The sequence below is a fragment of the Quercus suber genome, unplaced genomic scaffold, assembly GCF_002906115.3.
Source record: "Quercus suber isolate HL8 unplaced genomic scaffold, Cork oak 2.0 scaffold_7, whole genome shotgun sequence".
In the NCBI taxonomy this organism is placed as follows: Eukaryota; Viridiplantae; Streptophyta; class Magnoliopsida; order Fagales; family Fagaceae; genus Quercus; species Quercus suber.
In genome coordinates, this window is record NW_027069473.1 from 1,045,100 (window position 1) to 1,059,696 (window position 14,597).

Genomic DNA, 14,597 nt, shown 5'->3' on the forward strand with positions numbered 1-14,597 from the left:
TAACCGTGTTATTAAGTCCCAAGAAAATTGCAACACCAACAGGACGCCCAACGGCTTTAGGTCCATTGATCAAATAAACTCAACTTATTCAACATTCTCCACAACTTGCAAGCAAAGGCCTTCATCAAGAATATCGAGACTATTATATCTTAAGTTCTCTTCCAGTATCAGAATTTCAGCTCTACAAACTGTTGACAATATAAATATTGCATCCACAACTAATTACCATAATCCATTAATCAAAACAAATGTATCTAATACAAAATCATATTGTGACAGTACCATTTAATACACACAACTAGAAAAGCCCCCCTTTTTTTACTATATAGTATATGTTACAGGAAAAAATGATAGGATGAATGAAAGGAAAAATTATAGGTAAGAGCCACCATTCAAATCCTTAGAAAAATAGACGTACAAATATTTCAATCGCCACCCATTTTAAGGCATCTATAGTCTCAGCAACATTTCCAGTCTCTAGCACCTAATCTCATAAGAGCCAGCTTTGGTAATATAACGGACCCACTCAACAGTATTGTAGCCACTCTTCTCCCAGACCTGCAGAAAATTTGTAACCCAATGAGGAAAATGATGCATTTTATTACTAGTGCATGGCATACTAATAATCTAGAAAAATTACCTTGAGAAAACGGACACGCAAACCAGAAGCTGTGAACATGGGAACCTGCAAAAAAGATGTTTCAAAAGGTCAGTTATCCAACATTGCTTAGAGTGCAATGACATGTCTACATGTACATGCAGATGATGATTTTTTTAAATAAGAAAGAAATAGCTTAACATTTTCCCCCAAAAAAAAAAAAAAAAGTCCGAGTACACGAGAAGTATCTAAGACCATCACAATCAACCTCAAATTACAATGATCAATTAGCTCTCTAAAAGAGAAGTAAAAGAAAATAAACCCAAAGATAACCGTTTCAGATTGGGAATGATCCATTCGCATCGCTCAAAACTTCAAGCAATCCGTTTCTCTATATGCACCACATTAGGCAATGAGGAACCAGTTTCCAAAATCCTATAATCCAATGGCCATGCAGAATACTATAAAGCTGAAGGTCTTAAGTTTGTTACATTTCTTGTGAGCTCCCTCATTCAGTCATTCTCTCCTTGTGCCATTAATTTTTGGCCACATCATGGGACCAATAATTAATATTGTAGAAAATTAAGAAGATTCCACTTCACTAGAAACCCAATACTATATCATTAATCTCAATCTGCAAAGGTCTACAAACACATAAATTCATTATCTCATAGTACGCAGACTGGACTTTGAGAATGGCATAGAACATTAATTCCAAAATTACCCAAAAAAATTTTACATTTCTTCTTTTATCCAACTTCTTTATGTTTGATTGAGAGGATGAAAAAGTGGAGAAGATGAAAAATATACAGAGGACAGAAAGATTTTTTTTTTTTTTTTTTTTTCTCTCATTTGTGTTTGGCAAAAAGGACAAAGAAGTGGAAGGATGGAAAATGAATAAAATTTTCTTTTGTTGGTTGTAAGGAAAGAAATTCTAATCTGCATAAAGTACAATATATATATATATATATATATAACATCCTCATTTTCTTTACCCTTTTCCACCAAATTTTGAAGGCAGAAAAATGGAGGTTTGCATGGAAAATCCTCCCTCACCATTTTCCTTCCCATTTTTACTTCAACCAAAAGAAGGAAAAGGCATGTTGCAATTCAAAAGCAACCAAATCTTGTTCACAGAAAGCAAGGAAAACAGAGGTAAGTTCAAGCAGCTCAAGGACAATAAATGATATACAGAGAATTAAAATTACAAAATTAATTTACAATCTGCAAATGGTTCCTCACAAAAACTGGGATTTTCTCTTGGAAATCTGCTTGGGAGGCAGTTCGAATTAGGCAAGCTGAAGTTGGGTGGTGGAATATGGTGTGGGATAATGCTATTGTGCCAAAGCATGCTTTCATTGCTTTCATATTATGGTTAGCCATAAAGGATAGGCTTACTACTTGTGATATATTGGTTGTTTGGGGTTGGCTAGATGATGTTCTTTATGGTTTCTGCAGAAGCAAAAAATGGAATGCAAGGATCACCGTTTTTTTTTTTGAGCTAGGGATCACTTGTTTTTTGATTGCTCATAAACTCATTCTCTTAGAGGGTATGGAAGCAGGACTGGTGGCTGTGGCTGAGGCAGCATATAGCATGTGAGTGGGGATGACTGATGAGGTTGTCAAATGGGGGAGAGTGCTTCTGACTGGAAAAAAGCTTGTTTGTTCAAGTGGAAAGGATAGCCCTTGCTGCCACTGTGTATCACATTTGGAGACAGAGAAACAGCAGAGTGCATACTGGTCAGTTTGTGGCAAAGTGGTTAAAGCCAATTTTGAATTATGTTAGGTGAAGAGTGTGTGCTCATGTCCCAACCAAGCGCTCTACTAGTGATGGGGCTATGTGAATTGCTAAGATTCCATGTTTAGCTGGGTTCAGGGGCAGCTTAGCTTGTTTTGGCCAAACCTTGTGAGTAGTTAATTAGGTGGTTGGCTTGGTTCCTGGTTGAAACTCAGGCTTGGTTGTTTGTATTGGATCCTATTCCTAGGCTGCTTATTCTGTAGGCTGGTCTTGTATGCAGACATGCTGCTGATGATATGTCTTGAGCTTGCATGTATAGTTCGTTTTGGCTCAATAATATTCTCTTATTCATCCAGAAAAACTGTCAATGACACCCCCCCCCCGCCCCCCCTTTTGCAAATAGATGGATTAGATTCATTTAACTTTTTTATTTTCTTCCATCAAGGTTTCTAGTATACTCCGTATCTACTTGAGTGGTGCCCTTGGTGCAGCTGTGTTTTTTTAATGCATTATAACTTCTCAGTTTTTATTTATTTATTTAAAAATAAATAAATAAATGTATCCTCATTTTTTTTTTAATAATTTTTATGTATCCTCATTATTGTATTTTTTTATGATTATCCTTATTAAAATTTTCCGGAGAATATGTAGTAGGAAGAGGACTCACATAAGTTCAATGTATCACTGCTGGATTTAAACAACGTAGCTAAAGGAACTCAAAACAATTTAAAGTTTTTTTGGCAGTTACAAATCAATTGATTAATGACTCATACCTCATTCATACAGGCTTAAGAAACATTCTATTCTTTTACAACTATAAAGAGTATGCTGTTGCTAGTCAAATCTCAAGAGTCTTACATTCTCTTACGAGGATAATTAGGAGAGAGAGAGAGAGAGAGAGAGAAAGAGGAATGTTCAAGCTTCTGAAGGGTTAACTTACATTGATCTTATTCTTGATCAAATCTTGATTCCAAACAACTTCATATGATTGGATGCCTGCCTTAGGCAGGGTTCATTCCACTTCTTTTGTAGAATTTGTTTATCTTTTAAATTTTAGAATGCAATTCTTAGGAGTACTCCCTGTACCCTGTGTATTGAAGCATTCTCCTCTATTCAATAAAATGACATTTACTTCTATTTTCAACAAGTTTTTGGCCCCAAGGGGAGGGGGAAAGGTAGACTCGAACTACTGACCTCCAGTTTATGAGAGGTGGTTCATGGCAGATTGCACTACCCCTTGGGATGTAATGATTTTTGCTTGTTAAAATATTAGAAGGTCTATTCTCTTCATTCTTATGCTTATTTAGCAAGTGGTTAAGATTATGGCATACAAAACAATAAAAAATGCATCCTGTCCATTTTAATGGGAATGTGGAAGTGGCAAAGTAATTAATTAAGCACCTGGAACTCCATCTGAATTGGTGGCCTTGTCCAAGATTTCTTTTCTGCCATTGTGGATATCAGCTCAACTTCTGCACTCATAGTTGGCTCAGTTTGCCCAGGAAATTTTCTTATCCTACAAAGTTTCAAAAACATTGAATTGAGCAACATCAAATCAAACTAAACATAATATAGAGCATAAGTAATAAATGAAAATAATAAACTCAACTTATAAAAATAAAAAATAGTGCAATATATTAGAAAAAAAATCTGTATCTTTTATTTGCAATTTTCTTCCTCTGTGTGTGTGTTTTTTTGGTGGGGAGTGGGGGGAGCGCTATCTCATGATCACAGCTGCATCATCCATGGAATACATTAACAAACATGACAATGTTTGTTATTATTATTAAATAATAATAATAATAATAATAACATACCATAAAATTGAATTTGGCATGACAAATCCATGGTGTAAATCAATAACATTAAGATTGTAACGACATTTTAAATTTGGTTCTTTTTTTACATAAAATATAATACACCTCGCTTTAGAGGCAAAAAGCACCGAGCTTCTGGCACTTTGCATTTAAGCTTGCTTTTACCAACAGTTAAAACCTGCTGACTTCTTTAATTACAATAATGAAACATGATATATTTTTTTCAAGCATTTCACAGAGATGTCTGATGTTGCTTATACAGATTTCAAACCAACAATTATCTTTTCTTATGATATTATATTCTGTCTACATTTAGTGAGGTTTTCACAAGAGCATTATATAATAATTGGAATTAATACATTATATCCTAAATATATTAACAGATATCACTTATCAAAAGAAAAAATTACGGATATCGATCATTTTTTGGAAGCAAGTTGATATATTTTGGAAGCAAGTTGATATTAATTGTTCCCCATTGCTTAATATGGTGTCTTTGGAGGGAGAGAAATAGGTGTTTTAAAGGTAATGAGAGATCCATACCAGACCTAAAGTTAAGTTTTTTCTTTAGAACTTTATTGGGTTGGTCGGTTACTATGCAAAACCAATCATTCTATTCTTTTCTTGATTTCCTTGATTCTTGTCATTTTTGTACTTGAATTGTTGACCCCTGTACACTCCCTGTGTACTAGGGTGTTCCATTTTTTATATCAATAAAACTTATTACTAATCCAAAAAATAAATAAATAAATAAATAAATAAAGAAATGAAGTGGAATAGGAACAAACAGAAGCAGTTAAAAAGCATTTGTATTTTTCCCTAAATCCATTTTTAAAAAATCCCTGCCTTCATCAGACTTTCTACATACAACATTTAAAAATAAAACCACACAACATTGCAACACTAACATATATTTAAAAAGAAACCAAAATTAAACTTTCAGAAGTTAGAAAACTAAGACACTCACTTCCAAACCAAGCAATCAATAGAGGCATTGTACTTTGCTCGACCTGATGTCACTTGGAAACTTGTCTTTGCTGTTTGTTTAGGTACAGGGATCTTGATGACCACACCAAGAGCAAACATTTTTGCACCAAAGACACTCTTTACCTGAATATGAATATGAATATGTAAATAAGCTAATGCAACACTGTCCAACATTTCAAAGATTGGAAACTTTTAACATTTAAAATTACAAACCTTAACATTTACTTCCATGCGTGTTCGACCAAGTTCCTTAATTGTTGGCAATACACGGAATGGAAGATTAACGCCCTCAGTGATACGATACCTATGGTAAATATAATGACAAATTGTCACCAATTAAAACCCCCCCCCAAAAAATAAACACAGAATTTCCGAAAACACTAAGCATGGAAGTTTATTTGTTTGATTGGTACACATGCACATCTAGTGGATCTTGGAACCCACAAACTCACACTTTGCCTTGCGCTTACAAAAGAAGGAAGTGTCATTTAAGCTAGAGCTAATTGGCAAAAACATGGGACTTTCTGTCAAATGTTATTGGAAAATTACATACATGTAAGAAGATAATAACAAAAGGTTAGCTTCTAGGAAGCTGAACACAAAAATTGTGAAACACCAAGTGATAGAAGTGGTATAAAATAAAAGTTAAAAATTTTATATATATGAGCCTCCAGCCTAACTCCTGTTGACAAGTATCTTGTATCTATAAGTATCTTTGTATCTTGCAAAAGTGGAACTTTTAAACAGAAGATCCAAGGAGGGTATACACCCACAACGGCAGATATCATGTATCGGATACATACATCAGATATTATATCCCTTCAATGATGTGTCAGATTTACAGCAACATATTTGCATCTCTCTCTTTCTTTTTCCTTTTTCTTTTTTTCTTTTTTCCTTTTGATAAGTAACTATACTTTATTAACAAAGCACAAAAAGGGGCACCACCATAAAACACAGGGAGTATACAAAGGAAGTTCGTAGAAAAAGAAAATATAAGAAATAATAAAAGTAAAAATTAGTGAACGCGATTCAGAACGTCTAGAAAATCCAATATGTAATGTGGAGAAAATGGCGTATTAACCAACACTCATTTGAATAAAATTTAAAATCACAACATTACTTGTTGAAAAAACACAACAATAACAAGTTCAAAATTGTAATTTTTTTCCCTGATCCAAAATTTTTAAATGTGCATGTGTGTGCGTGTGTAAAGAGATTACTTCAAAAATGAGACAAGCAGACAGAATAAAGTTTATAAAATTAAAAATTTCAGGGAGAGGGTTGGGGGGATGTCATTAGGTATGTTACTGCGCATGAACAACATAGACCACAAACAGATTATATAATACAATATTATGAGAGAAAACTAGTGAGCTTACTTCATCAATTCAAATTCACCATCTGGTGGCACAAAACTCACAGTCTTCTCTGAGTTAAACCTCGTCAAATTCACACATTGATGGAAAGTAACATCATCGAGCTCAATTGTTTTACCACTACAAAACATAGCATTGTCAAAGATAATGTAATTAGCCAAAAATCTATAATTAAAAAAAAAAAAAAAAAAAAAACAGCCTTGCACATTACAGCATTGCATAAGTTATTGAGTAATTTATAGATAGATAAATAGATAAAGAATTAAATTACACCTAGTTACACTACCTAATAACATTTTATTGCATGTATATTTTGAAAATCCACTTTGGCCTTACATCATGCCAATCGAATGCTATTTACTGTTCAATCCATAAACTCATCTTTTAAACATAATTTTAAAACAAAAACTTGAAATTTAAATATTTGATAGATGACATAATTATTGATCTTTAATTGTCTTGAAATTTTGCAAGTATGGAACCCAACCGTGGATTTGTCAAAAATTGCATCCAACTAAAAATTATTGAGTGGTGTAACATTGCTTAAAATTACACCATATATAATTTGAACCCAACCCATATACATACATATATTATTTGTTACTAACCATTGAATTTTAAACATGTTAAATTACTGATGCAGTTCAGGATAAAAAACTTAGGATCTACCTGGAAAAATGGAAAGAGATGCAAAATTAAGAATGTAATGTATATTGTGATTATTAATCTGATTTCTAATTGACTATTACTCATTGTAACTTTTTTTTGATAAGTAATTACTCATTGTAACTTTCAACAAAGTAAAAGAATAAAGCAACAAGCAGAGGTGGAATCAAGTATTCCTCTGGCTTGTTATGGCCTACTGTTTATGTGCTACACTGACATCGCAAGCGCAAATTTAGTTTTATTAAAAAATAAATTCAAAGAGGAAACTGAGAGAGAAACAAGTGGAAATATTGTAAAAAGAAAATAAATAAAATTCAAATTTCATCAAGGGAACACTACATTAAGCAAATAAAGTGGGTGACAGAAAAATAAAAGACATAAAAAGCAGATAAATAAAGAAGTAGAAAAATGTGTCATTAAAAATTACCTTTTAGTAGGACGGGATTTAAGTTGTGACTCTTTCTCAAGGCCAATTTTATCATTTAAACCCAACTTCAAATCAGGCATTCCAGACAGGAAGCACTTCATAAGAATCTTCCCCGTTACATCACAACGCAGAACACTACCTATATTTGCAAAAATGTTTTATAAGCGACAGAACTAAGAAAAATCATGCAATATACCTCCAGAACAACTGCCCACCTTTGGAAGACATAAGAAGATTTACACTTTCCACAATATCCAGAAAGACCTGTACAGGGTAAAATTTTTAAAAATCCAGCAGAATGGCTATATCCAATACAGAAAAGAAATGGAAAAAAATTAAAATCACCTCATTCTTTTTATAAACAAGGCCTTCTCTCCGCCAACCAACAGCTCCCGTAACTTGTAAGGTTGCATTAGGAACAGGTTTATCTGTAGGCTATTTTTTTTTTTTTTTTTTTCCATATGGCAGAAACAAATTATTAAAGCTTATTTAAAATTATAAGTAAATAGAAGAATAAATCAAACATCATCTTTCACAAGCATATCTGGCATAAGAATGTAATATACTTCTGAAAAAAATTAAATATATGTATATATAAAAATAAATAAATAAAATAAAAGGTCCTAGAAGACTGTCAACAGTCATTGATTGATCAAATTACCAAATCCTAACTACCAACTTACTAACCTTGGATGAGAATGGGGAGCGCACTCCTTCCTGAGTGATGTAAAGCTTCAAAATCTCAGGAGAAAGATTTTGTGGGTAACCAAAATCCATAATTTCTGCAATTAGAGGTGAAAATCAATCCTCAACGCACTTACATAATGGTCATTAATTTTGAGTAAAATCAAACTACATGACTTTTCAATATTGGCAAAAAAGGTAAATTAAAAAGCAACAGGATAGGTGCGCTGTAGTGCCCTTGGTACGCACACAAACCATAATTTGCAAGCAAAAATACAAATATGTGCATGTAAGCATGATAAATAAAGGCACAAATCATAGGTAAAAAGCTACACTGCAGAGAAATGCACTTGTACATGCATACACACACACACACAAGCGTGCAAGGGAAACACATGCATACACCAACTAACAAGCAGCACAATGATATACTACTGAGTATCATTCGTATTTAACATCATTGGTTTTTACTGCTGGATTTTATACAATATTCTTCAATTAATCATTGAGTTGTTTTATGCATTTACATTTTCAAAAAAAGTGTGTATACGCTACTGAGATTGTATGCAAAAGAAAAGTTATAAACAAAAGCATCAATGCAGCCAAATTGGTTGTTTAGCTTAACAATCTTCTTCTAAGTGGCCTTGCATTCAATTCCTGAAAACTATGTTTTTCAAACGAAAAAGAGTTGTATAGTGCAAATAGAACAAACCCAGGCAGGTCACATGGGTCGCTAAACCCCAGCCAGTTAAAATGGGTTTGACCAAGTTTTGACTTCATTTGATGCAGTAGAAGAAATGGACTGGTTGCTAAAACACAGCCAAGTAAATCCAAGTCTAATAACCATGAGTAAATTTATGCATATAGAAATAGTGGGGATGTATTACGTACCATCCAATAACTCATAAATGAGAACAAAATTATTACGGATTGCATCTTCATCAAAAGCCCCACCAAAATAAGATTTGAAAAGTGCCACAGCCTGCAAAACATAACAGACAGAAACATTAGTATCAGCTATCAAATTCCTTTCAAAAATTGGAGTTGGCAAATGATCTTGGGTGTCGAATTACGTCTCTTCCTATAACGTATTTAGGATTACCTTTAGGAGCACCCTTTAAGGCAAAATTTATTTGGGATCCCATTATTGAGAGGATGCAAAGGAGACTGGCTAGATGGAAAAGAATCTATCTATCAAAAGGGGTTCGTCGCACACTCATCAAGAGTACATTCTCAAGCCTTCCTACTCATTTTCTCTCTCTCTTTTCCCAATTCCAGTGAGTGTAGAAAATATATTGGAAACACTTCAAAGAGACTTTTTTTGGGGTAATATGAGTGATGCGTGATGAATTCAAATTTCATTTAGTAAAATGAAATACTTGCTGTACTCCTGCTCACCTTGGGGCTTTGGTAATCAAGAAGGTAGTACTCTTTAATCCGGCTTTGTTAGGGAACTGGTTGTGCCGTTATGAGCGTGAAGAGAAGGCAATATGGAGGCAGGTTTAGAGTTAAAGCATGATTCCTCTAGAAAAGTTTTGGTATTCCGGGGAGGTTCAGGGATTATAAAATGTGGGTTTATGGAAGTTCATTAGAAGAGGATGGGATAGTTTTGTGAGATTTGTTAGATGTGATGTTGAGGATGGCTCAAAAGTCCGGTTTTGACATGACTTGTGGCCGGTCTAATCTGAAGGAGAGATTCCCAGATTTGTATCTTTTAGCCTAAGATAGTGACGCTACAGTGGCAGATTATGTAGAGGTCAGACATAAGCAGATGTATTGGCATCCTGTGTTCATCAGGGCAGTGCAAGTTTGGGAAAAAGTTGTTGTGACACAATTGCGGTATGAACATTACAAAACCAAGATTTGGTTTCTTGAGTGTGAATTCCGTCAATAATATAAAAAAATAATAATAATAAAAAAGGGTCTTCCAGGTGAAGAGTTACTACAGCACCTTGATCGGGGGTGGCATTGCCTTAGAAAAGTATTGAAAAGTTACAGTCCCGCCAGGGTTGGCATTTTTCTCTTGGTGCGTCACATTGGGGAGGATTCTTACAGAAGATAACTTAAGAAAGAGGGGTATCATGGTGACAGAATGGTGTTTCATGTGTAAAAATTATGGGGATGATGTGAATCATTTATTTCTTCACTGTGCAATGGCGTCAGATTTGTGGGCTATGGTTTACACCCTTTTTGGTGTTTTTTGGGTAATACCCCTTTCATTAAGAGAGGCTCAAGGATTGGAAAGGGTGTTTTGGTATGTGAGGTAATGGGACTGTGTGGCGGCGGGTAGTTCCCTTGTGTCTTATGTGGTGCATTTGGCACGAATGCAATGCTCAGTGCTTTGAGGATAAAGAGATTAGCATGGTTAAGCTGAAATATATTTTCTTAAATTCCTTGCATGAATGGACATCATCACCTACACAATTTTCAGTTGAGGGGTTCTTAGATTATTTGGCATTCTTGAGCTTTCCCTAGATGCTGTTCCTTTTTTGTTGTTTTCCTTCTTTGTTTCTTGTCCTAGTTCCTGCTGTATATACCTAGCGTACTTGGGTAGCACTTTTTTGGGTTTCTAATGCAATTATTTACTTATCAAAAAGTTGAGGTATTTTAGAAGCTGCTTCTAAGTTCTAACTATAACCTAACTGAAAATAAATACAGATGAAAACCTACTTCTCAAAAAAATATTAAAAAGGAAAAAGGCACAACCACGGAAGAATGTAAACAAGAAAAAGCTGACTACCTCAACAACAAACTTGAAAGCACAAGCCACATTTGCATTGCTGCTGACAACGATCACAATGTAGACATTGCTGATTCTCATATAAAAGAAAGAGCAACCACCAATCTGTCGCACAGGACATGTACCAAGTTCTTTGGTTTGCATTATATGGACTCGGAAAGCATCAACCATATTTCCCCTGAAATGAAGTATAGACATTGGTACGCAGAAAACCACAAAAAAAAAAAAAAAAAAAAGCCATGTAAAACATCTTTATTGCATTGGGGGCAAGAAACCAATCAATAAAGGGTAGAATTAAAAAGAAAATGACAAGAAAAATAGTAATTTCACATCAATAAACCAATAAAAAAATCCTAGCAGAAACTACATAAAGTTGCCACATGAACCTTCAACAGCATGACCATGCAGCAAGAGAGCAATGAATTTGACATCAATACACAAGGGATGCACTCTTGTCACAAGTAAAGAAAATGAAGCTAGTCATGGCACAGATTACTGGTAAAAATACTTAATTTCTTGGCACTTTGATCAGCAGGGCATGCATTTTTTTCATAAGTAAAGGTATTTTATTAAGAGAATAGATTACTTCATGAACACAAAGCAACCTAAAATAATTTCAAAAAAAAAAAAAAAAAGCACAAAAGTAAAGTAATTCATTGAAGTCTAAATGTGAATTGCTATTTGTAAGACCCCACGCACGAGACCAATTAAACAAAGTTCGAATCAATAATGATTCCAACTGAGCCATTGATTTTTTAGTAACTTCAAAAGTGTGGCTATTTTGTTCCTTCCACAAGCCTACATCAAAAATAACGGACAAGGTTCTATATATCTAATGAGTGCTTCCCAAACTAATTCCTCTGCCTAAAAAAGAGATCAGCTACCGTCTTTGCTAAGAGCATTAGCATCAGCAAATTCTATTTCTACTCTATTTTACCATTTTAAAAACCCACTTTATCATTATACCATACCATTTTACCATACTTCCTACATCCCAAAACTCTATTTTTATTAAAATATTATTTTTTAATCTTTCTTTATTATTTCTTTCTAACACACATTGAATCCCAAAAGCTCTAAAGGAAAAGTTCCAAAAACATATGCAAAATCAGAATGTATTAACAGATGATCCACTGTTTTCCCACTGCACCGACACATACAGCACCAACCAACTAAAGAGAAGCCTCTCCTGATAAGATTCTCACAGGTAAGAATCTTGCCCCAGCTGTTAACCAAACAAATAATGAAACCCTGTTTAGGGCCTTAACACACCAAATCATCTTCTATGGGAAAGAAGTCACATTGGTACCTTGAACGGCCTCATAATAAAATAAAATTTAAAAAAAAAAAAATCGAAACTACTACAACCACTCAATCTCCAGCTCAGCTTGACAGCTTATAACACCCCTCTCCCCTTGAGATATTTAAGCATAAGAGATTTAGGAAAGAGTTCACTAACTTCAATTCCCAATCATTAAAACCTCAGTAATCTCACAGTCCAACTCCACAAAAACTCTTTGTAAGATAGTTTGAGCACACAGCAACAATATGTAACTGGCATATTATTTATCAAAAAAAAAAAAAAAGTTAACTGGCATCTAAAACAAATAAACTTCTAACCGAAATTACCGAAATTAACATCTGTAACGTTTTCTAAAAAGCATTTGTAATCAGGCCACCTAATCCAAGGTGGCAAATCATGTACTAACAAAATTTTTAGTGCCAACACCAATAAGGCCTCATCCAAATTCCAAAATACTATCCTCTTCATAATCCTACAAATGTTTTATGGAGTAGATTGAGGAACAAACTATGAACCTATATACCAATTCTAGCTTCATGTCCGGTAAGATCACATGTACCTACAAAGACACTAATTTACAGAACAAATTATATGCACCATGTCAATGTGTGATCCAAAATTCAGTACACTTTGATTGCTCATTTATGACCTTAATATCACAACACACCCAAATACATAGAAAGCACGAACAAGTCTAAATATTAGGCCATACCCAGATACATTTACTCAAAAATACAACTAACCCATTATTCAAAAACCTACTTTGTATACATAAAACCGTTAATCAGCAACATAATCTTGTCAAATCGATGTGTCACAACTATCAGGCCATACCCAGATACGTTTACCCAAAAATACAGCTGACCCATTATTGAAAATCCTACCTTTTACACATAAAACCATTAATTAGCAACAAAAGCTTGTCACATCGATGTGTCACATTCTCAAAATTGAGGAATATTTTTGTACATAATAATTCCCATCAAATTCAACATCATGCGTAAGAGAGAGTAGATACCCGACATCGTCGCGATAGAGGCGATTGATGAGAACATCGCCACGGAGGTTGAGAAAGTAGATAGCCGAAGCGGCCACCGGCATCTCTGATCCAGTGGAGCAATCAAGATACGATGAAGACTCGATCAGATGAACGGAGATGAGATGTCAGATCTGGAAGACCCACGCCGATTTGAGCCTACAGCATCAAGAAATGCTGGTGCTTTTGGTGAGAGAGAGAGAGAGAGAATTGTTGAATTTTCAATTTTGGTAAGTGAGGAAGACAACGAAAATGAAAAATGGGTTTTTTTTTTTTTTTTTTAAATGAAGTCGCAGGGTCACTAGTCAGCGACTCAGGTCAAAATTTGCGAAGGGTCTAATTATAGGTTTTTTTTTTTTTTTTTTTGATGGAAGTCTTATTATAGTATGAACTTTATTATACCTGACCCTTTAATACCAAAAAAATAAAAAACTTAAGGTTTGTTTGATATATGTGTTTAAATATGTATTTTTAATTTTTAAACAACATGTATTTTTACATACTTTTTTATTTATATATATTTTTTTAAAAATTAAAAACTATTATTTAAACACACCTACCAAATAGACCATTAATACCTGACCTCAAAGAGAAAGTTCAAGGCAATTGTTGAGACAGAGATCAACTCCATTGGGTTTCATTTGATGAAAAACAAGACAAAACAAAACAAAAACTCCATTGGTTTCTTATCAAATGCATAACAAAATAGTTTCTATTGGGTTAATTAATGGTAGAAAATTGAAATCCATTTGTTGTAGGATACATTTGTTTCATATAAATTTTAAAAATTAAAAAAAAAAGTTTTTTATAAATATTTTGATGTCTAATCTAATTGAAAATGCTTGTTAAATTAAAAATATTTTCCATTTGAGCAAGAAAAAAAAAGGCTCGTGGGATGTCAATTGTGTACCCATAAGGCCATTAACTCAAAATGTGTTTGGAATTTCCTTTATAAGCTAGTTTTTTTTTTTTTTTTTTTTTTTTGCTTCTTTAACTTTTATGTACAACTTTTTAAAACTTTACTTTTTCAAAATACAAGTACTTTCAATAAAAAGCTAAAAGCATCAAACACCAAAATATGTGCTAGGTGTAAAAAAATTTACAACTTAGCTACAGTAACATCCTATAAATATAGAATCTACTGTAGCAAGGTTGGATAAATAAAATAATATTTTTATTCTTTATTTTTCTAAAATATCTTCCTTCATTCCCTCTCTTCAAT

At 33.7% G+C, this 14,597-nt stretch overlaps 1 protein-coding gene across 1 annotated transcript; it reads right to left on the reverse strand.

Annotated features, from left to right (window-relative positions):
• Nucleotides 1-206: 206 nt before the first annotated feature.
• Nucleotides 207-13,656, reverse strand: LOC111985930 (AP-2 complex subunit mu). The gene is made up of 13 exons (XM_024017570.2): nt 13,358-13,656; nt 11,037-11,214; nt 9,188-9,278; nt 8,300-8,394; nt 7,958-8,047; nt 7,828-7,876; nt 7,613-7,751; nt 6,523-6,639; nt 5,354-5,444; nt 5,121-5,263; nt 3,738-3,852; nt 641-685; nt 207-558 (listed from the first exon to the last, which is right to left on the reverse strand). The coding sequence occupies exons 1-13, from the start codon at nt 13,438-13,440 to the stop codon at nt 478-480; spliced, it is 1,317 nt and encodes a 438-aa protein (XP_023873338.1). The 5' UTR covers nt 13,441-13,656; the 3' UTR covers nt 207-477.
• Nucleotides 13,657-14,597: the final 941 nt, after the last annotated feature.